The 23,274-nt window shown below is 41.9% G+C and overlaps 1 protein-coding gene across 1 annotated transcript in view; it reads right to left on the reverse strand.

Moving 5' to 3' along the window:
* Positions 1 to 23,274, reverse strand: part of PKD1L3 (polycystin 1 like 3, transient receptor potential channel interacting) — a gene marked incomplete at its 5' end in the record, with an annotated part of 73,609 nt that overhangs the window by 47,950 nt on the left and 2,385 nt on the right. The window contains 8 exons of the mRNA XM_084644400.1: positions 1,616 to 1,683; positions 3,040 to 3,138; positions 4,966 to 5,370; positions 6,684 to 6,913; positions 9,236 to 9,383; positions 11,694 to 11,804; positions 14,109 to 14,294; positions 18,915 to 19,076. Coding sequence (XP_084500526.1) covers positions 1,616 to 1,683; positions 3,040 to 3,138; positions 4,966 to 5,370; positions 6,684 to 6,913; positions 9,236 to 9,383; positions 11,694 to 11,804; positions 14,109 to 14,294; positions 18,915 to 19,076 — 1,409 coding nt within the window. The remainder of the gene's footprint in view (positions 1 to 1,615; positions 1,684 to 3,039; positions 3,139 to 4,965; positions 5,371 to 6,683; positions 6,914 to 9,235; positions 9,384 to 11,693; positions 11,805 to 14,108; positions 14,295 to 18,914; positions 19,077 to 23,274) is intronic.

Here is a 23,274-nt window from a genome sequence, read left to right on the forward strand (position 1 = left end):
TTCTAGGTAGCAATGCCTCAGATTTAGAGGGCCCAGTCATGTGATGTGCTAAGCTTCTCAACTGAAATTATAGTAAAGCACAAAAGAACAAAATTGTCAGACACATTGATGAACATAATTTATTGGGGAATAGTCAACATGGTTTTTGTAAAGGGAAATCATGCCTCACCAATCTACTAGAATCCTTTGAGGGGGTCAACAAGCATGTGGACAAGGGGGATCCAGTGGATATAGTATATTTAGATTTTCAGAAAGTCTTTGACAAGGTCCCTCATCAGAGGCTCTTAAGCAAAGTAGGCAGTCATGGGATAAGAGGGAAGGTTCTCTCATGGATTTGTAACTGGTTAAAAGATTGGAAACAAAGGGTAGGAATAAATTGTCAGTTTTCAGAATGGAGAGAGGTAAATAGTGATGTCCCCCAGGGGTCTGTAATGCGCCCAGTCCTATTTAACATATTCATAAATTATCTAGTAAAAGGGGTAAACAGTGAGGTGGCAAAATTTGCAGATGATACAAAACTACTGAATATAGTTAAGTCCCAGGCAGACTGCAAAGAGCTACAAAAGGATCTCTCAGAACTGGGTGACTGGGCAACAAAATGGCAGATGAAATTCAGTGTTGATAAATGCAAAGTAATGCACACTGGAAAACATAATCCCAACTATACATATAAAATGATGGGGTCTAAATTAGCTGTTACCACTCAAGAACGGGATCTTGGAGTTATTGTGGATAGTTCCCTGAAAACATCCACTCAATGTGCAGTGGCAGTCAAAAAAGCAAACAGAATGTTAGGAATCATTAAGAAAGGGATAGATAATAAGACAGAAAATATCATATTGCCTCTATGTAAATCCATGGTATGCCCACATCTTGAATACTGCATGCAGATGTGGTTGCCACATCTCAAAAAAGATATATTGGAATTAGAAAAGGTTCCGAAAAGGACAACAAAAATAGCTAGGGGTATGAAATGGCTGCTGTATAAGGAGACAGTAATAAGATTGGGATATGATAGAGGTCTATAAAATCATGACTGGTGTGGAGAAAGTAAATAAGGAAGTGTTATTTACTCCTTCTCATAACACAAGCACTAGGGGCCACCAAATTAAATTAATAGGCAGCAAGTTTAAAACAAAAAAAGGAAGTATTTTTTCACACAACACACAGACAACCTGTGGAACTCCTTGCCAGAGGATGTTGAGAAGGGCAAGACTATAACAGGGTTAAAAAAAGAACTAGATAAATTCATGGAGGATAGGTCCATCAATGGCTATTCGCCAGGATGGGCAGGGATGGTGTCCCTAGCCTCTGTTTGCCAGAAGCTGGGAATGGGCGACAGGGGATGGATCACTTGATAATTACCTGTTCTGTTCATTCCCTCTGGGGCACCTGGCATTGGCCATTGTCAGAAGACAGGATACTGGGCTAGATGGACCTTTGCTCTGACCCAGTATGGCCAGTCTTATGTTCTTAACCCCAATAAGTCAACAGGAGTTGATAGTACTCAGCAACATGAAAAATCGGGTTCATAATTATGTGCGTGGCAAATGTTCTTCAGGAAGTACTTTAACAATGAAGAGGTATTTCTTAGCATTTCCACCTAAGGTTATACCTTTTGAACAATACTCACATTTGTCTTTCGGCTGTTTGCTTTGGATTTGCCTTTGTTCTGAGACAAATCTGTTAAAAATAAAAAAGATAACAGAATGTTTTACTGCCATTTGTGAGGCTGCCAGACAGCAGTGACTGAGCATTATGACTTAAATAAATCATGATTTGCCTGCAATCTGTCTGAAAGTCAGGGTTACAGGAATCAAACTCCCTGGTTATGATAAGCAGAAATGTTGCAATGGACAAAATAATAACAACAAGCAACTAATATAAAGAGGAGGATCCTGATTCTCCTCTCACTTACAGTGGGGCAAATCAGGAGTAAATTCATTGAAGTTGATGGAGTTAAACTGGTGCAAGTGAAATAAAAATCAGAACTCTATTTGTATTATTATGATCCACAGGAGCCCTAATGATGAACTGGGATCCCATTGTGCTAAGTAAAAACATTGAGCAAGGAGAGAGTCTCTGCCCCAAAGAGCTTACAGCCTAAGTGGGGGTGCAAAGACAATTTGAGAAAGAACAGTGGAAATTAAGGGCTCGGTGTTATTACAATAGCCCATTTTTCATGGGATCGAATGTATCACTATCTTTACACTAGTAGGAATGTAGCTGTGACTTGAACTATCTAGCAGCATGTTATTTGTCAACAGCAGTTCACGTTATGCTGAGATTCAGGTATTACACAACATCTGGAGGTATTTCACAGGCCACATCTATAGCTAATTCTTTCTAGCACAAACAGCACATGTGCAATGTGTAACCTTATGTGGAGAGACCCCAAGCTGGGACCACTTCAAAGCCAGGGTAGCTCTCTTCATTAGGCAGAAGTAATAAGAAGCTACTGGCCTTTTTTTTTTTTTTAAAGGATTTTTAGACTTGAGAAGGTTATACATTCTTGTATCTCTCACTTTATTTTTAAAGTGAATTGAGAGCTGGTAAGAGGTGCAAAATGGACAGTCCTTGGAAGTCCATTTTCTCACATAGGGCCTGATCCTGCTCTACTGAAGTCAGTGGCAAAACTTCCAATGGTTCTGTAGTGCAACTGGGGCTGAATGAGACAATAACAGAATGAGTAGTGTCGGCTTCCTTGTATTGCGTAGCCAACATGCCTTCTCCCCTATATAAGGGGACACCTGAACTGGGTGAGGAGCATGTTTTTACTTCTCCATGCCTAGTCAGTCTCTTGCCTCTCTACGGAGATTAGTATATATGTAGTATATATGTAGTATATAATTAGTATATATGTAGGCTCTGGTTTCTTTCCCCAGAGTGTCCAAGAGGATTATCAGCACTGGCTCTGGAGGGAAGCAATTATTAGAGTCGTATGTGCAGACCATGCAAACACTCAGTGCAGTGAACTGATTTATTGTAAAGGGTCACAGAATATGACTGCAGACAGCAGTGTTAGGTAAGCATTCTTACCTTCTTTAAGAGAATTGTTGGCCAATACGGTGATGCTCCCAATCTCCAGACTCATGTTCGAGAAGGCATTCAAAGCTAGCACCTTGACCACAAACGTACCTAGGAAGGACAGGGTGCCAAACGTAGATTGGGCATTAGCAGCAGCAGTGCACTAGACCTACATGTTTGAGTCATAATATCCAACTTTGTGTTCCAGGCCTTCACGAAGAAATCCTCTTCCTCCCTTGTGAATTACTAGGCAATACTGGAATAAACTACCTCTTTAAAATAAGTTATTTAGGGGTTATTTGATCATTGAGCTCTTGGGATTTTACAAGAATTACAATTATTGGCCCATAAAATTCAGTCAAATTAGCTCCAGAGGAAAGAACTCTTTCTTCTGTCCCTCTTCTGAGCCTCCAACTACAGTCTTATTTACACCAATTTCAAATCCAGAAAACAGCTCAGCACCTACTATCCCAGGGTATTGTTAACAAATCCAGGAACAATGTAACCTGCCTGCTTCCAAACTGAACTTCACTGGATCCCAAACTCCACCAGGTTCTAGAAAGAAAAGGAGTACTTGTGGCAGCTTAGAGACTAACCAATTTATTTGTCTCTAAGGTGCCACAAGTACTCCTTTTCTTTTTGCGAATACAGACTAACACGGCTGCTACTCTGAACCCAGATTCTAGGGTTCTGTTAACAGCTTGCCTCTGGGTGAGTAAGCAGCAGTGGGAATTGAACCTGTGACCTCTGAATCTAAAAAGCATAAGCTTCTCCTGCCTGAGCTAAATAAAAGGCAAAATTTACTGTTCACCAAGCTGTGGCAGACTTATCAACCTCTATGCGTGGCCCAGCCACCACTAGAGGGGGAGAGAGCACTACAGTGAGTGGGTGAGTGTTACACTTGCAGCTTTTTACAATACCCCCACGAGGGAGACAGAATAGCTGGAGTCAGGGCCAACAACAACCCTTCCAGTGTGATTGCCAGTCCAAGACGACTCACATCAGAGCAAACTCCATCCAGACAATGTGGCTTCTGCCTCAAGTCTCACTCCGAGTCTGTTAGGACTGTCCCCTCACTCTCCCAGAGAAATGTGCTTGCACAGTGTGTGCCCCTCATTTGCCTTGCAGATACTGTGGGGCCCCCTCCAAACTCCAGGTACCAGGCAGAACACTTTAACTGCACTGACTCACATCAAGAGTTTGAAAGTTGTGCTACCACTGTCATGATACAAAGCCTGGTGTACAATGGCTTGCAATGCCAGAAAGCCCAGCTCTGGTCATTACCAGGCACTAATGCTCATGGGCAGACACAGCTGCTAAGTGTTGGATCTTGTATCTGTTAGAAAAATAAAAGACTGAAGGCCCAGTTCTCCACTTTGTTACACCAAGTTTGCATTGACCTGACACCAGTCAAATCATTGGAGTCACACTGGTATAGAACTGGCCCTGAGCCTTTAGGCTGCACAAAAATAACTGCTTGTATCAAAGAAGTGAAAACAGAAAATATGTAACTGCACAGCAGCCACACAGAGAGCGCAACAAGCTGCATGTCCCACCCTACTTACAGACACACAATAAACCTCTTGTCAAACTGAGACTTGACAGTAACTATTGATTTGCCTTCTTAAAGAATTATAAAGAAATATTAAAGGAGAGAAAAAATACAGTATCTGCTATGTGGCCTATATAGCTCTGAAACGGCGATGCTCGTGTTTTCTATGTAGGACACCTTTCCGTCTATCTGAACTTAGACTGTGTGCAGAGACAGCTGCTATTTTGTTCTCAGAACTGCTGCAGCCTGTTGCAAAGGAGATACAGACACTGCTCTTTCGCATGGAGCTTTGACTTTTGTTCTTTCTTGCTTTCCTTAATCTAAAGTAAAAAAAAAAATTCAAACTCTTTGTGTACGGGAAAAAGTAACATGCTAGTGAGCTGTACCTTCAGAATGAACAGGAATACTGTATATTCTAGGTTCTCCTTTAGGGCTGTCTTTCTGGTGAGAGTAAGTTTCATTAGACCCGACCACCTCAAACTTCAGCTTATCTGGTGCACCATGAGCCACAGAGACATTTATTTCCAGGTCTTTCCCCATTTCCAGTGTGTGAGAGGCTAATGCAGCCTGAAGACTGGATATAGGTTCAACTAAATGAACAACAATGCTTTCAGAAATCTCGGACGTTGTTGTGTTGCTGGTTGCCAGAATTTCCAGTTGATGCACCCCTGGGCCAATCAGCTGCTGAGAGGTACCATCAAGCGTCAGATTGTGAGGGACAATTCCTTCCTTTGCGCTGGAGTCAATCAGAGTTGTGTTGTCAGCTGTTACAGTGTAGGTCACTCCAGTACCTGGAAAGTAGGATTTCAGAACTTAGTCCCAGATCATCCGACTCTACCTGTTCCGTGTCACATTCAGGGGCATAAATAACCAAGCTGGGCAACTATTGCAACAGTGTTCTGCAAACATTCATCTCAGTTTTTCAATTCATTCACTTCATCTGTTTTTGTGCTCCTTTTGTGGTTGCTTTTTATGATTATTCTAACAAATGAAGGAAGAAATGTAAGGTGAAACAACAAAATTCAAGCAAATAATATTGAATTCTTAATCACGAGCCTGTAGACTAGAAGCCTTATTCTAAGAGGTCTGAACACCCAGTTAAGGACTAGAGACGTGCCATGGGGCATGATCCTGCAAGATGCTGAGCACTTTGGCCCTGATTCAGCAAAGCACATGCTTAACTTTAAGGCTCTGAGTATTCCTGTTGACTTCAGTGGGACTTGTGCTTAAAGTTAAGCACATGCTTATGTGCCTTGCTGGATTGGAGCCAGAGTGTTCACCCGGCTCCCTGGCAGGATCAAGCACTATGTGTCCAGTCAAAACAGCATAAATATTGATTATTGAAAATGTTCAACACAAGCTGCAGACCAAGAACCATTTATAGAAATTATTCCATAAATAATTTTGAATAACAAACACATGATTTAGTTGGGGATTGGTCTTGCTTTGAGTAGGGGGTTGGACTAGATGACCTCCTGAGGTCCCTTCCAACCCTGATAGACTGTGATTCTATGATTTGAGAAAAATCGGTCTTTTTGTGACAAATTCATCTAATAAGTGATTTGTAATGAATTATTCACCCAGCTCTAATATATAATAATTATCATCCTTTGCAGTTATTTAGCAGCTTTCCCCAAGGTTCTCAGAATGCTTTACAAATATGAATTAATCCTAACAACCTCCATCGGAGGTAGGTCAATATTGCTATATTTTTTATGCAGATGGGCAGTTGAGGCACAGCCAGGTTATGTGACTTGCTCAAGGCCACATGAGTCTGTGCAGAGCCAGAAACCAAGGAATGGGACTCCCAGTGCCCCTGCTCTAACTATTAAACACAGTGCCAATAAGAGCAGGGTATATTCTTTAGGCCTGTGTGCTCCTTGATTGTCAGACATATCCAGAAGAGAAAAAGGTTTGTGCTCACATCTGAAATGTTGCAGAAGCTATAACATAGACTCCATAGCACAGGGATGCGGTGAAGTTAGTTTGAAAAAGTTAACATTTAGTGAAAGCTTTCATTTAAAGAAATACAGATTTGCTTAGTGGAGATTCTGCTTGTACCCACTGAACCTGCCACTTAACTGTGCAAACTGATTACTCTCACCTCCATTAAGTTCAACTTGGATCCATAACATCTCCCCATACAGGGTCCTGCAGTGAGAACTGTTTCCTGATTCATACTTGCTGTAGCACCCAGTAATGCTGAGCTGGTCCATCTTATCCTGAACTGTCACCAGTTTTTGTGCTGTGACGTGCCATTCACTGGTTGTGCATTCCACGAAGACAGTAAACTCTCCAGGAGAGGTATACTGGTGTGTCACATTGCTGGATAAACTTAAAATGCAAAGGGGACATCCAATTGTCATGAAAGGTTGCATTGAGAGGTTTATAGCTGTCTGATCTGAAAGCAATGGCCACCATTCCTGAATTATGGCTCTAAGGGAGATTGTTATCTCTTGCAACCACAGCGATTCCTATTTTGCTTGCATATTATTCCAAGGTTAAGTTTGTCTCTCTGTCCCCAGCTCATACGTTGTAACACGGTATGTCGAGGATGGTCACACTACATTTCTTCCCTCCCAATTTTTCATCCCCATATTTAACCTACTGCTAAAGTCAGTGGGAGCTGAGGATACTCAGCATCTTGCAAGATCATCCCAGTGCTGGCCTATTTTTCTCTCCCTAAGCATGGTCTTATCTATGCTTGTGTCGGGGAATGCGGGTCTCGAAGCCCAGTCCACAGGCACCAGTAACTTCCAACCTGCCACCCAGTGACTTGCTAACAAGTTCTCAGAACTAAAAGCTGAACTCCAACAGACGACTCCAATGCTGCCATCTGACTGGTGGAACGCTGGGGGTCCTGATTGGTTCCCTGTTTCTATTTAAACCAGGAATAGGAAGTTGTCCATTCAAGTGAGTGCCCCCTCCCCTTCCCAGGACTGCTTCCCTGGTGCTACCTACTCCTACTGCCTGACTCTGATCTCCTGGTAACCTGACCCTGCCCGTCTCCTGACTGTCAGTCTGCCCTGGAATCTGATCTCCTGATATCTGCCCTGAGCTTGCTCCCAACTCCTGCTCCAGCCACTAGCTCAGACTGCCCATGCCCTGCTCATGACAGTTTGGATTTGTTGGCAAAAATGTCTCCTCATTGCTAACACTGTTGCAGCTCTACTAGCAGCATCATTGGTAGGCACACTATTATAGTAAAGGCTCCTGTAGCCACTGGGGTTTGTAATAACACAGGGGAGAGCCTCCAAAGCACCTAAGGGGTTTAGGATCACAAGTCCCAATTACTTCCCTTAAGGGCTTCTGAAAATCTCTCCCCATGCTGTCTAGCCCAGCTCAAAGCCCACAGCAGAATAAGAAGGTGAGATAAACCATGGAATGCAAATAAATGCAGAAAATAAATATCCCTGGGACCATTATTTATGAACTATTTATTTATTACAGTACCACCTAGGAAGCTCAGTCAAAGGTCAGGGCCAAGTTATGTTAGGCATTGTATAGACATGTAATAAAGGTCTTATCTTGACTATGAAAAAGGTTGAGTTTAGATAGGGTTTAGCTAACATGCATTAGCTGCGGTGGGTTAAGCACAATCTCAGCTGGACCACTTTTTCTGAGTAATACATGGCCTTAGGAGACAATCCCTGCCCTATAGCGCACCCAGTCTAGATGTCAAACAAGACACAACGGGTGGCAGAAACAGACAAACCAGGTTAGTGGGGGAGTGAGGGAATGAGGTAACAATAAAAAATGTTCACTTGCTGAGACACGGTCAAGCTAAAAATAATACTATGTTTTTTTATAAAGCTCTTTACCTGTGTCATTAATAACACCATAAGCTATTAACACTGAAAGAATATTGAACAGCCACTTTACTTTTTGCCCTTTCTGCTCTTTGTTTTTTTCATTTTGCTCATCTTGGATTTGTGAGTAGATGGATGAGTTTTTAGGCTGTTTCTCTCTCTGGATTTCCCTGCACTAGAACAATGCAGCAAGGTGTGATTTTCAAATACTGCAGAAAAATATTTGGTTGTTAAAAGAAAAAGTTCATAGATTCCAAAGCCAGAAGGGACCACTGTGACCCTCTAGTCTAACCTCCTGTGTAATCCCAGCCATTGAAGTTCCCCAAAATAATTCCTAGAGGATAGCTTTTAGAAAAACATCCAGTCTTGATTTAAAATTGTCAGCAATGAAGAATCCAGGTTTTCATGGAATTAGAAAAAAAATAAAGAAAAATAAAGCACCATGGGACCATTTTCAATAATATGGCAAAATACTCTTTGGAAAAAAAACAACAAAATATTAGCCTTAAGCTCCTTGCCAGTTTCTCCTTAGAAGGGCAACAGGTTTCTCAGTAATTGTGTGTGTACAGAATCTACATTAAAGCTCACTTTAGGAAGGAAAAGGAATTCACTCATACTGAGCAGATGAAAGATCATGCCTGGCAGCTTGGCAGAATAGGCATTGCTGCTTTTAACAATTTCAAAGCAAGTTACAGCACAATCCACCCATCTTGCCTGCATGTCCTGTCACTGCTTTATTTGCAGCGTCTCATTTTAAGTGACTTGAAACACAAAATACCCCCAAAACCTCTAAAACTAAAAAATCCTTAGCCTTTCTGTAAAATCATGTACAAAATCTTCATCTTACGTTAGAGGGTAATAGGGATCAATAGTGTGTCCATCTCCAGTGCTAATGATACAGGAGAGGTTGCCAGAATAGGGAGAGAGTAGCCATTTCAGAGAAACTGTAATATTTTCAAAGATAAAGCACGTATCAGTCACGGCCAGCTGCAAACCTGTAAAACATAATGCACAGAGCACAGCATCATCACCTGCTCGTGGTTTTGCTTGTCATGATTCTTGTTGAAACATAATTATACTCTTGAGTGTTTTGTACATACTTGAAATTCCTAGTCATATGTATTTATTCAAAGCCCTATACAGCTGTCATCTGACGTGACCTTTCTTGTTAAGCATACTCTTCTTATGCAATTAATCTGTATTTAGCCATATCCTTATTCCAGCCTAGCCTTCCTTGAGAATATGGAGCTGAAGGAAGAAAAAATTGGGGGACTGTGTAGCTCAGGGCACTGGTAGTAGGCTATAGATTCACCTCTGGATCACTGGTCCTACTCCAGTCCAGTTCAAGACTATCTGAGGGCTGTTTGGTGGCCTCATTTCAGTTCTGGGGGGACAAGTGTCTGTGTCACACTAACTGATAACTTCTTAGCAGAGAGGCCAAGGATTGAATGGGCATGGAAATTTAGGAGTAGCCCTTCTTTGTCACAGCTGAGCCACTTTGTTGAGGCAGTTTTGAGGATACTTGTACTATTTACTGCCTCAGCTACACCTATTCTCTGTGTAAGCCCTGTGGCTTGATACCTACCAGAGATGGGAGGTAACTGAGTGAGCTCTCTGATGGCATCTGCTGGAGAGCAAGGAGAGTTTAAATGAGGCAGTACCTCATTTAACTATCAACTCTGTTCTCTGCTGTCATCAACTGGACAGCCAGGGGAGTCAACTGTGCGAGGCAGTATCTTATTTACATATTAACTGCAAGTAGTTTGGGGACACTGGGATATATAATTTGACTAAGTTTTGTACTTAGGGCCCATATTTTTGAGATTACCCTGTTGGGAGCCTCCCTGGGCAAAGCCTGGACAATGACTGGGTATGAGGTCATCCTGATGAAAGTGATGTTTGCTGAGGTGGGGGTATAAGTTGGCCAACCCTCCAGGATTGGCCTGGAGTCTCCTGGAATTGGTATCCATCTCCTCGTGACTAGTGAAAGCAATCCAGAAGATTTTAATAGGATATTTTAAGAAAATGACATTACATCATGCTGGGGGGAAAAAATCTTCCAGAATAGCTTCAGTCAGAGTTGGCAACCCTAGTCCAGTAAGAGGCCCTGGACAAAGCCAGAGAGAAAGGGCAGAGAGAATGCATTGTTCCTGAGTGGTAGGGATTCTGAGGGGTTCATAACACCACTGGTCCCCTTATATCTAGAAGAGCTGAGCTAAGAGCTGTAATTGCTTTAGGGGAGCAGAGATCACCAGAGGTTCCAGTTGTCTACCCAGTGGCAAGCAGAGGTCAGAACCCTGCAGCAGTTTTGGTCACGTGAGCAGCAGACAGAGCAAAGTAGTAGTTGCATTCCCCCGTAGGTCACAACAGAGTGAGAGTAGTTGAATGCACTACAGCAGGAACAGAGGAATTCATAGTAACAATCTGTCAGCCTAGTGACTCTGGTGAGGTCTCCCTGTCCTAGCTGCTGAAATCAGAGAGCTACCTACAAAATAGGGACCCTGATTGTCCTCCTGGACTCTTGGAATCACAAACTATGAGTGAGGAAGTTGGGGACCCACAAAGTGAGATGGGAGGCAGAACAAACTGCATCAACCATTCAGGGTCTAATTATTTGGGACTCTGATTTATACACCCTGAGGTAAATGATGGTGGAAGGTATTGAACTGGAAATATTTGTCCTAGTTCAACCTGGACTTTCCTTTTCTCTCCCCCGGCCCCAATAAAATTAATTTGTTTAAACCTCTGTACTTGAGCGTGGGTACAGATTTGCCTAGCAAAGGCCCCAGAGTGGTTTAGGTTCCCAGATTACTGGATGGGGGTTTGAACCAAGAATTAAGGAATTATTGAAAATCTCCTAAAATAAGAATCTGGCCCTTGTTGGTGCTGATGCCATTGGCAGAAGGGTTACATGTGGATATATTAAAATATCCACTGCTAACATGCCAGCATCTTTCACAAGTACTGAGTTCACTCACACACATATAATTAAATTATAAAAGAAAGCAAATGTCTGCCTTTAAAGTTGGACCTGAATTTGGAACAGCACCATTGGAACCCCTGGGATTTGGGGGAAATTTTGGTCTGGACCTGAACTTCTCCACTTGGGGCTTTCTCTGTGTGATGGATCCCAACCTGAATGCTGGATCTGAACCTCCTCAGACACTGGGGAATTTCAGATCCATGACTGATATTCTTGGTTCAGACCTGTCTCTAACTTCTAAAGCTATTTTAAGGAGATATGTCACCAGTCACAATGTTAAAACATTGTACATGGGCACTATGGCTACAACTTTAATACTTACCTTCCATGCAGTGATATTGAACAGACAAGTAGCTCCCCAATGTAGGACAAGGATCTCCAAAGAAGGTCCCGTCTGATGCCACCTGGCACGCCTGGAGTCCGTGGCACTGCCCTGGAAGGCATCACAGTTTCATGTGCACTGGCATTTGATATATTAAAGTACGAAACTTTAAACTTCACAACAACTCAAAGAAAAGGTAGGTATTGAAGTAAAAAAGGGGCATTTTCATGCCATCGGTTTCTGAGCAAAGTCCCATTTTACTTTTTACTTCATTATGTAGTTAACTGGCTGCTTTTCAAAAGCACTGAAGTGCTTAACAAACAAAAAACAAAGTTAAGAAGGATAGAACTAGTTTTGATTTTGTCTGGCCCAGAATCTCAGCAACAGCCCAACATTTAGAATTGGCAACTAGTAAAAATATAGCTATATGGACCAACAAGGGACTCAGTGGAGAGTCTGTCTAATACATATTCAGAAACCAGTTTACACAGATAATATGTAAATCCGGAGAGAAGGACTTTAAATGCCTGAGACAGAACCTTACACTCATGTTGTGGAAGTGGTGAAAGGAAATGACCAAACGTAGTTCTGTAATGGAAAAATGGGGAAAAGAGGAGCAGAAAAGGACCTAGGGGTTACAGTGGACGAGAAGCTGGATGTGAGTCAACAGTGTGCCGTTGTTGCCAAGAAGGCCAATGGCATTTTGGGATGTATAAGTAGAGCATTGCCAGCAGATCGAGGGATGTGATCGTTCCCCTGTATTCGACACTGGTGAGGCCTCATCTGGAGTACTGTGTCCAGTTTTGGGCCCCACACTACAAGAAGGATGTGCAAAAATTGGAAAACATCCAGTGGAGGGCAACAAAAATGATTACGGGACTGGAACACATGACTTATGAGGAGAGGCTGAGGGAACTGAGATTGTTTAGTCTGTGGAAGAGAAGAATGAGGGGGGGATTTGATAGCTGCTTTCAACTATCTGAAAGGGGGTTCCAAAGAGGATGGATCTAGACTATTCTCAGTAGTAGCAGATGACAGAACGAGGAGTAATGGTCTCAAGGTGCAGTGGGGGAGGTTTAGGTTGGATATTAGGGACAAAAAATTCACTAAGAGGGTGGTGAAACACTGGAATGCGTTACCTAGGGAGGTGGTGGAATCTCCTTCCTTAGAAGTTTTTAAGGTCATGCTTGACAAAGCCCTGGCTGGGATGATTTAGTGGGGATTGGTCCTGCTTTGAGCAGGGGGTTGGACTAGATGACCTCCTGAGGTCCCTTCAAACCCTGATATTCTATGATTCTATAAGGAACAGATGATCAGACAAGCTGCATGATTTTTGAATCAGTCATGCTTTGGATGGAGACCAGCAAAAAAAACCTTATTACTATTACAAAAGTGGAAGGAACTAGGATGTGCATTGGATTTATAGTTGTGTCAATTATAAAGTAGAACCCAATTTTTAGGTATTTAGTAGATGAAATTGACATCCTAAATAGGATGGAAAGATAAACATAAAGATGTAATAATGAATTAGAGTCAATGATATTGTGCAGGTTCCATGCCAGAGAGACAAGAGAAATGTGGGAAGAAATTGACTTTAATGGGATTTGTGCAAAGGAAACAATGGATGAATAAAGTCCCAAGTGAATAGAAGACTTTGTAGCCTAAAATCTGGTGGATAAATACCAGTCTTTTTCATCTACATACATGTACTTTTCTTCCATGAGGTTTCACTTCAACTGCCACTGGGCTCTGCCTTAGCAATAAACAATTAAATGTGTTCCATAAAATCTTAGTCTGATAGAAAGAAGGAACAAGGCATGAACCTAAATTCTGCTGAGAAAACTGCAATGAAATGACAGTGAAAGCTTTTGATCATGCTGTGAAAAAACGAGTAAAGCTAAAAACATAAGAAGTGCACAGCTGAATCGTAATAACACCTGGCTTCTGTATAGAGGTTTTTCATCAGTACAGCATCAGGTCTTCACAATGTTTAATGTATTTATCCTCACAACACCTCTGTGAGGCAGAAAAGTACCATTACAAATGTGAAACTGAAGCACAGAGAGGTCAAGTGACTTGCCCAAGGTCACACAGGAAGCCTCTGGCAGAATAGGGACATGAATCCAGATCTCCCAAATCCTAGATTAGTGGCTGAAACCACTGGACAATGGGCTATATAGGAGAAGGCAGCTAGAATCAAGCTTGCGTATATGTAGTTTTTATTTGCCACTAATAGGCCAAATTCTGCTGTCACTAACACTAATATAAAACTCAACTCTGGCCTTGCACTGGTGTTACTGTGAGCAGAATTTGACCCATGAACATCCATTGAAATAAAGCAAGGTAAGTTGTTTTAGGTACCACATTGTAGTGTTTACTGTAGAACTCTGACAAATGCTGCAATGAGATATTTACCTGCTACTTCATCCTTGACACTGGTCCAGCTACAATCCTCTTCCATGTCAAACTGGAGGGGAGTCTCCAATATACAGTAGTGAGGGGTCTTCCGCCCATAGAAACTGTCAGCAATCTGAATGACTTCTCCTGATCCACATTGCATGGTGGCATTGAAATTATCACAAGCAATGCTGTGGCCAGATTCTGATGGAAAAGGAAGAGCAGATGTCATCTCAGACAAGGATATACAGTGCAGGCTCTGCCCTATTTTCATCCTCTGCCACAGGGACTAGGAACAGCTTCTCCGCTACCAGGAATCTGTGTTGTCTTATCCTGCCCAGGAAATGAGACCCCCCAAGGTGAATCCTGAAGGTGGGTCTCAACTAAAGTTATTTTGAAGTGGGGTTGGTTTTTTTTGAATTTTGAAATGTTGACAAAATTGCAACATTTTTTAAAAAGGGGAGGAATGCAGATGGAATTTTCATGAAACTTTCTCCATTTTTGAACAACTACAGAGCTGGTTGAAATGTTTAAGAACTGTGAATTTCTGAAAAAATGGGGGCGGGGGGCTGGGGGAAACTGCAGTTCCCTCCCCCTCCCCCTTTTTTGATCAGCTCTTGCTCTAGTCTCAACTGTTAGCATGCTGGCTCCTCAATGCCTCTTAGAATGAGCAAAAAGCTGTATTTGCAATATGAAGGAAGTGAGGGATGGAAGGCTCTGCAGAGTGTGTGTATTAAAAAAAACAAGTTTAAGTGACACTGGGATGGAAAACAAAAAGGTAAAGTTGGCTGTAATTTTTCATCAAGTTTTTTTAATGAATAATGCCTTTTGTTTTGAGTTCATTTTATTGAAATGTCTGGGTTTTTTTGACAAAAAAAGTAAACCAAAAATTTTCAGTTTTTGTTGTTTTCCCCCTTTCTCTCCCTTTTTTCTTTTCACCCAGTAGAACAATGACAACAACTAAGAAAAACAAGAAGAAAATGGGGAAATGAGAGGAAAAGGGGAGGGGGCAAAGAACAAAAACCATCATTTTTTTTTGGTTTTGATAACCAAAAAAAGAACATTTTTACAGACTTCATTTCTTAAAAAATTAAAAGTGAATTAAAAATGAAGAACGTTGAAAAAAAATTCATTCAAAAATTTTTCATTTAAAAGTTAAAGGTTTCAGGCTACTTATAAGATCAGAAACAGCCCCGAGGTGATGTGTGATCTGCTTTAGGCTCAGGAAGCTGCCCAGGAGAAAAGCCTACTTATTGAATAGCGGGCTTGACTGCAGCCTACTCATGGGAGCACCCCTTACTCACATGTGAAGTCCCATTGACTTCAGTGGGACTGTGTGGGTGAGTAAACATAGCAAGATCATGCCCCTAAACACACATACCTTATTCTTTGAGGGGCAAGATGATAACTGTCTAGGATTCTTCCAGTGACCTGAATTATTTAAGAAAGAAGATGCCTGAAAACCCTTGGTGTCACTTATGGGAGCCACAGAAGAACATTGTTTCAATTGCCCCAGATTTCAGTACATCGTTCTCCAATGGAACTGTGACCATTCCTCTTGAAAGCCTTAATTAGCAGTGCCAGTGTGTGCACACTGTGGTAATTGTATGCTTTCCTTATTTAATGGCTAAATCTAAGCCTAGCTGTATCTATAGCAACATGACCAGATTACAGATTAGAGCTGTCTAAATAAGCTTGTAACATAATTTGCTGTCAAATTCTAATTGGGGTTATTATCTAGTGCTTTTTTTTTTCCTTCCACAAAGAATGTTGTCATTATAGTTGCTCCCTCAGCAACTTTTGCATGGCATTTATGCTTTAAAAAAGTAGGATTAATTCATAGAATCCTAGAATATCAGGGTTGGAAGGGACCTCAGGAGGTCATCTAGTCCAACCCCCTGCTCAAAGCAGGACCAGTCCCCAACTAAATCATCCCAGCCAGGGCTTTGTCAAGCCTGACCTTTAAAACCTCAAAGGAAGGAGATTCCACCACCTCCCCAGGTAACGCATTGACTAACACTATCCATTCAAAACCTGTTTAGAAATGTGTATTTTGACTACAGTATGGTGCTATGGTTTATTATGCATCTAACAGCAAAATGGAAAGAATAAATTCCACAAGGTCTGTGAAGCTCTAACTGCAGACAGAGAAGCATGAAAAGTTCTGGGAAGAATGACAGAAGGGAGGAAAGCTTAGTTACAAGTCCATCTATCTATCTGTGCTTTTATACTGCACTTGCCAACATTGTATCTGAACATCTAGTCACAGGATCACTTATACTAGATTGTTAGACCTTAGAGACATTCACGCTGAGGATTCAAGCATATTAGAAGTATTATTCAACCCGTACAATAGCCCTGTGGGGGGGTACTAAATACTGTGATTCCCGTTTTACACCTGGGCAAACTGACGTACAATGCGGTTATGTGAGCGGCTAAAGATCACATAGGGCTCAAGCCAACACCCAGTGTAGCCAATGAAAAGACTGCCATTGACCTCCGTGGACATAGGACCAGACTCAGAGCATGCAGAACTGGTAAAAGAACATAGTTCTCTCTCCCACTCCCCTGCTCTAACTATTAGTGAAGTTTATTTGTGCCTTGGTGGATATGGACTGGAGATATTGAAAACAAGTCAGTGATTTGGATCAGTCTCTGAAATGGTTGATTGATGCCAGGAGTTTCTATGCTTCAAATAATGTAAGGGAACCCATTGTTATTAATCCGTTTTGAACCCTAATATTGCTCATTAAAGGCCTGATCTAAACCCCATTGCAGCGAAATCAATAGAAAGAGTCCCTTTGACTTTAAAGGGCTTTGGATTAGGCCCTGTGGTAATGAACACTGACTTCCTTCCAAAGAGAGAGGTGATAATTCTGGTTGTAAATAAAAATTCCTGTTTTAATTTTAAATACATAAAATACTGTACTTGACAGTGGAGCAGGGAAGGAGCGTTGCTAGAACTTGTTGCAGCCTCTGCCTGGATACTGGATTCAGAGACTGTGTATATTAGTCAACCTGCAGCCAGGCTCTGCTGCAAAAGAGCTGCCGGGCTGGGTCAGACCATCTTGTCCAATATCTTTTCTGTGACAGTAGCCCAGAGCTTCAGGGGGAGTATACTGAACAGGGCACTTCTGAAGTGATCCACCCCTGTCTTCCACTCCCAGCCTCTGATAGTTAGAGGTTTAGGGTTGCCCTAAGTGTAGGGTTGCATCCCTGACCATCTCGGCTATTCGCCGTCGATGGACCTATCCTTCATGAACGTATCCAGTTCTTTTTAAAATTGAGTCATGCTTTTGGCCACCACAACATTCCATGGCAATGAGTTCCACAGGTTAGTTGTGCGTTGTGTGAAAAAATGCTTCCTTTTGTTTGTATTAAACCTGCTGCCTATTAATTTCCTCGGGTGACCCTACATTTTTGTAGCGTGGGAAAGGGTAAATAACACTTCTCTATTAATTTTCTCCACACCATTCATGATTTTATAGGCCTGTATCATAATCCACCCCCCCTTAGTTGTCTCTTTTATTAAGTAGAACAGCCCTAATCCTTTTTAGTCTCTCCTTTATGGCCGTTCCATAACCTTGATCATCATTGTTGCACTTCTCTGAACTTTTCCCAGTTTCATTAAATCCTTTGGAGATGGGCAACCAGAACTGGACACGGTATTCAAAAGCAGTGTGGGTGCACCATGGATTTATATAATGGCATTCTGATATTTTCTGTCTTATTTTCTGTCCCATTCCTAATAGTTCCTAACATTGTTAGCCTTTTTGACCACTGCTGTGCACTGAGCAGAAATATTCAGAGAACTATCCACAGGGACTCCAAGAACTCTTTCTTGGGTGCTAACAGCTAATTTAGAACCCATCATTATATGTGTATAGTTGGGATTATTTTTTCCAATATCATTACTTTGCATTTATCATCAATGAATTTTAATCTGTCATTTTGTTGCCCTGTCATCCAGTTTTGTGAGATCCCCCCCTAACTCCTCGCAGTCTGCTTTGGACTTAACTATCTTGAATAATACTAAGATCCTGTGACCTTAGCTCTAGTTTATGCAAATGAGCAGCTTAAAATGCCTCATTCACATGAAACCGATGAGAAGCACAAATTCTCCTTATATGTGGGTGTGTATATTGGATGAACTAGTATAGTCAGCACTCCATTCCAGGGCTGCTGGATCCAAGCCAGGATTTACCTGGGTGGTAATATTAGGCACCATAGGCTGCATTTGTTTGGTCTCCTGCTGGAGAGCCAGAGGGAACTATTGGGTCTAGTCCCACTCCTTACCTTAGGGGAAATTGCAGGCTGCAGTGCTGTACAGGAGATGTGGTATGAGAGAAGACAAAAGGAACATGCTCAGATAATGATTTCCAGTTACTACTATGAGTTTAGAGACCAAATTAACCAGTCACTAGTTGCCTAGTGAGCGAATGCAGTGGCCTTTCATCTCTGGAACCTGCTTCTATTCTTCGCTTTGGGCACATGTGGAAATGACTTGGGTAGTCCCATCCTTGCCCCTCGTTGCAATCAAGATCCATATCATACAACAACCACTTCCTTTGTCAGGATTAGAACCTGTACCATTGAAGTGCTGAGTACCCACAACTCCCATTGACTCTGGTGCTCAACCCCTCTCTGGATCTTTCCCTCTGCCAGCAGATAGGCAAAGGGAACAGCTGCCTGGGTTTTATGTTTTTTTTTAAATAAGCTTGATATTTATTTACTGAATGATGACTTTTAATGAATCCTGGCTGAATTAAACATTGCCTGAAATGCAGCATGCTAAGTTCTAGCACCATCTGCTGTGCACCTTACCAAATTCACAAATGAAGTCAAACTCCTGACTGCAGTTTTCTGTCATGCCCCATTCGTAGCCAGCATTCTTCAGGATGTACCCACAATTGGCTAAGAGAGACGGCTGATCCTCGTGCCAGTTGCTGTAGCTTATATTTGAAGTGTCCAACCAAATCAATGATCCTGTGAACAAAGTAAACCACATCAAAAATGTCTGTAACCATCACTTGGAATTAGCCAGCTCCTGGAACTCTGGACTGAGCTTCCAGAGTCTAGACTACAACAATTAAGACTACTAGAGTCTGGATTTGGGACAGAATGGACTAGAAACTCCTGCTTAGGTCAGTAGAGAGGTGATAGGGTCAAGCAGTCAGGGATGCTCATCTGCTCTGGGAGAGGACGGCCTGACTCAGAGATATAAAGGCATGTTTTTGTTTCAATTTGGAGTTTGGGAGCAGCTCAGAGAGAAGCAGAACAGTTCAGAATCAGTCTCTGAGTAACTCCCCTTCCCCACAAAGAGAGTCTTTGAACTTCTGTGGGATCTAGGGCATGGGTCAGGCAGTTCCAGCCCTGCAGAGACCAGCATTGAGTGGCAGAGACCTGACTCGGCTACCGAGAGCCAGCTGAGTAAGTTGAGCACCATCCCTTATTTTCAGGGACCATCCCGTATTTCATTGGTTTGTCCCTTTGAGGGTGACCACCTGTCACTGATTTTAAGATTTATTGATATGTATTATAAGTACCATTTTAAACATTAAATTGAAGCATGATAATTTCATTATATCATACTGAGGGCAGTAGAAATGTACACTTGAGAGAAAAATCTGTGATATGCTAAGGGAAATGGTGTTTCCCTAAAATATCCCTTAAAATAAAGCACTGTGCCTTATTTTTCTTGTCGTTTTCCTCCATCTAACAAAGGTGGTCACCATACACAAGACTGCAGCCCAGGGAGCCAGGAGAGGCCTTTGCTCCAACTGGAGGCAAAGACACTGTAAGAGGATCCTTTTTTTGTTTAAACCAGCCAACATTCTCAGTGCTGCAGCAACCCCTCAGAGTACCATCTGCCTGGAAAGGTGCCATGCGGGCAGCTGGGGGTTGGGAAGAGGTGGGAGGTGAGAAATTTGGTGATGTTTTTAGTACTTGTTAATTAATCCTAACACTTTCCTTCCCCAGATCCTAATTTCCTGCTCCCAGGAACGTTCACCTTTGTTATACTGTTGGTTTTGGTGGCATTTTTTGCTGGGGTTTGTATTGATGTACTTTGTTGTTTCCTGTATACTGGGTTTTATACTCCTTGCCAACAGTGGCAACTTATTCAGTTTCCCAAGGGACAGCACCCTTTTATATCTCAGCACAATGAGGAAGTCACCTTGGAGGGAGAAACCAAGTATCACAAAAAAGAACCCAGAACCCAAATCATAAGAGGAGAGGGGAACAGCCACTCCAAGTAGTGAGTTCCAACGAAGAGGCTCAAGCCACACCTCGTGGAAGATATGGGCTATTGTCAGTAAGAAGCACAGCTGTAATGCAAGTCCTGCAGTCCTTACTCTGACAAATCTCCCACTGAAGCCAAAGGCAGTTTTTCCTGAGTTGCGGTGCTAGGATCAAGCTCAATGTCACCAACATTGTATATCCTCTCAAATGCTTATGCTGGAGTAATGTAGGCATGTTGTTCTGACAGAGATTCAGGTTTTCCTCCTGAGCAGGTATTGAGTCCATGGAAATTCAAGCCACTGCAAGATGTGTCTGAATTGTCCTTGGATTAGAGTTATAATAATATTAACAGTGAGGTGCTTCCAACATTTTAACATAGGACACCCACAAAAATGCACCGCTCAACCTGTGCCAATCCCTATGTCTCTGGGGTCCATGGACACACAAGGTGGACTGGGGGTTCTAGTCTATTATATCGCCATTTAAATAAGAATGCATTCTCATAAACATGACTGAGGGGAGAAACACCAGTATTGGTCAGACAAACTTATATAAAGCTGCATTTTGATGGAAATGCTCATATGCAGTTCCTGAATAGGGTGATTGGATGTCCTGATTTTATTGGGACAGTCCCAATATTTAGGGCTTTTTCTTATATAGGTGCCTATTACCTGCTACCCCCATCCCAATTTTTCACACTTGCTATCTGGTCGTCCTATTCCTGAAAAGCCTATGGAATTTATTGTTAGTACATTACAGAGCTCAGCTTGTGCCATTGGAAGAGGTGGGGGATGAAGACCTGGAAAGAGACTCTGGTTGTATTCTTTTAAAATTGTATTTTTAAATGCTTAGCACCTTTCACAACAGAGTCTTCCAAGTCTCAGTGATTTTCACTGAGAAAATGTTTCCTTTTGCATCGCATTTAGGTACTGGATCATGCCTCAGTCTTTAATAAGACTAAAGAGGATCTTAGGGATAATGGTAGCATGATAAATGGGAATGAGGATATGGAGGTAGACATCACCATATCTGAGGTAGAAGCGAAACTCAAACAGCTTAATGGGACTAAATCGGGGGGCCCAGATAATCTTCATCCAAGAATATTAAAAGAATTGGCACAAGAAATTGCAAGCCCATTAGCAAGAATTTTTAATGAATCTGTAAACTCAGGGGTTGTACCGTATGATTGGAGAATTGCTAACATAGTTCCTATTTTTAAGAAAGGGAAAAAAAGTGATCCAAGTAATTATAGGCCTGTTAGTTTGACATCTGTAGTATGCAAGGTCTTGGAAAAAATTTTGAAGGAGAAGGTAGTTAAGGACATTGAAGTCAATGGTAAATGGGACAAAATACAACATGGTTTTACAAAAGGTAGATCGTGCCAAACCAACCTGATCTCCTTCTTTGAGAGAGTAACAGATTTTTTAGATAAAGGAAACGCAGTGGATCTAATTTACTTAGATTTTAGTAAGGCGTTTGATACTGTGCCACATGGGGAATTATTAGTTAAATTGGATAAGATGGGCATCAATAGGAAAATTGAAAGGTGGATAGGGAATTGGTTAAAGGGGAGACTACAACGGGTCCTACTGAAAGGTGAACTGTCAAGTTGGAGGGAGGTTACCAGTGGAGTTCCTCAAGGATCAGTTTTGGGACCAATCTTATTTAATCTTTTTATTACTGATCTGGGCACAAAAAGTGGGAGTGTGCTAATAAAGTTTGCAGATGATACAAAGCTGGGAGGTATTGCTAATGTAGAGAAGGACAGGGATACCCTACAGGAGGATCTGGATGACCTTGTAAACTGGAGTAATAGGAATAGGATGAAATTTAATAGTGAGAAGTGTAAGGTCATGCATTTAGGGATTAATAACAAGAATTTTAGTTATAAGCTAGGGACGCATCAACTAGAAGTAACGGAGGAGGAAAAGGACCTTGGAGTATTGGTTGATCATAGGATGACTATGAGCTGCCAATGTGATATGGCTGTGAAAAAAGCTAATGTCGTCTTGGGATGCATCAGGAGAGGTATTTCCAGTAGGGATAAGGAGGTTTTAGTACCGTTATATAAGGCACTGGTGAGACCTCACCTGGAATACTGTGTGCAGTTCTGGTCTCCCATGTTTAAGAAGGATGAATTCAAACTGGAACAGGTACAGAGAAGGGCTACTAGGATGATCCGAGGAATGGAAAACTTGTCTTATGAAAGGAGACTCAGGGAGCTTGGCTTGTTTAGCCTAACTAAAAGAAGGTTGAGGGGAGATATGATTGCTCTCTATAAATATATCAGAGGGATAAATACCAGAGAGGGAGAGGAATTATTTAAACTCAGTACCAATGTGGACACAAGAACAAATGGATATAAACTGGCCACTAGGAAATTTAGATTAGAAATTAGACGAAGGTTTCTAACCATCAGAGGAGTGAAGTTTTGGAATAGCCTTCCGAGGGAAGTAGTGGGGGCAAAAGATCTATCTTGCTTTAAGATTAAACTCGATAAGTTTATGGAGGAGATGGTATGATGGGATAACATGGTTTTGGTAATTAAATATTCATGGTAAATAGGCCCAATGGCCTGTGATGGGTTTTTAGATGGGGTAAGATCCAAGTTACCCGGGAAAGAATTTTCTGTAGTATCTGGCTGATGAATCTTGCCCATATGCTCAGGGTTTAGCTGATCGCCATATTTGGGGTCGGGAAGGAATTTTCCTCCAGGGCAGAGTGGAAGGCCCTGGAGGTTTTTCGCCTTCCTCTGTAGCATGGGGCACGGGTCACTTGCTGGAGGATTCTCTGCTCCTTGAGGTCTTCAAACTACAATTTGAGGACTTCAATAGCACAGATATAGGTGTGAGGTCTTTTTTAGGAGTGGTGGGTGAAATTCTGTGGCCTGCATTGTGCAGGAGGTCAGACTAGATGATCATAATGGTCCCTTCTGACCTAAATA

The sequence above is a fragment of the Lepidochelys olivacea genome (genome assembly GCF_965140295.1).
Source record: "Lepidochelys olivacea isolate rLepOli2 genome assembly, chromosome: 12".
Lineage (NCBI taxonomy): Eukaryota > Metazoa > Chordata > Testudines > Cheloniidae > Lepidochelys > Lepidochelys olivacea.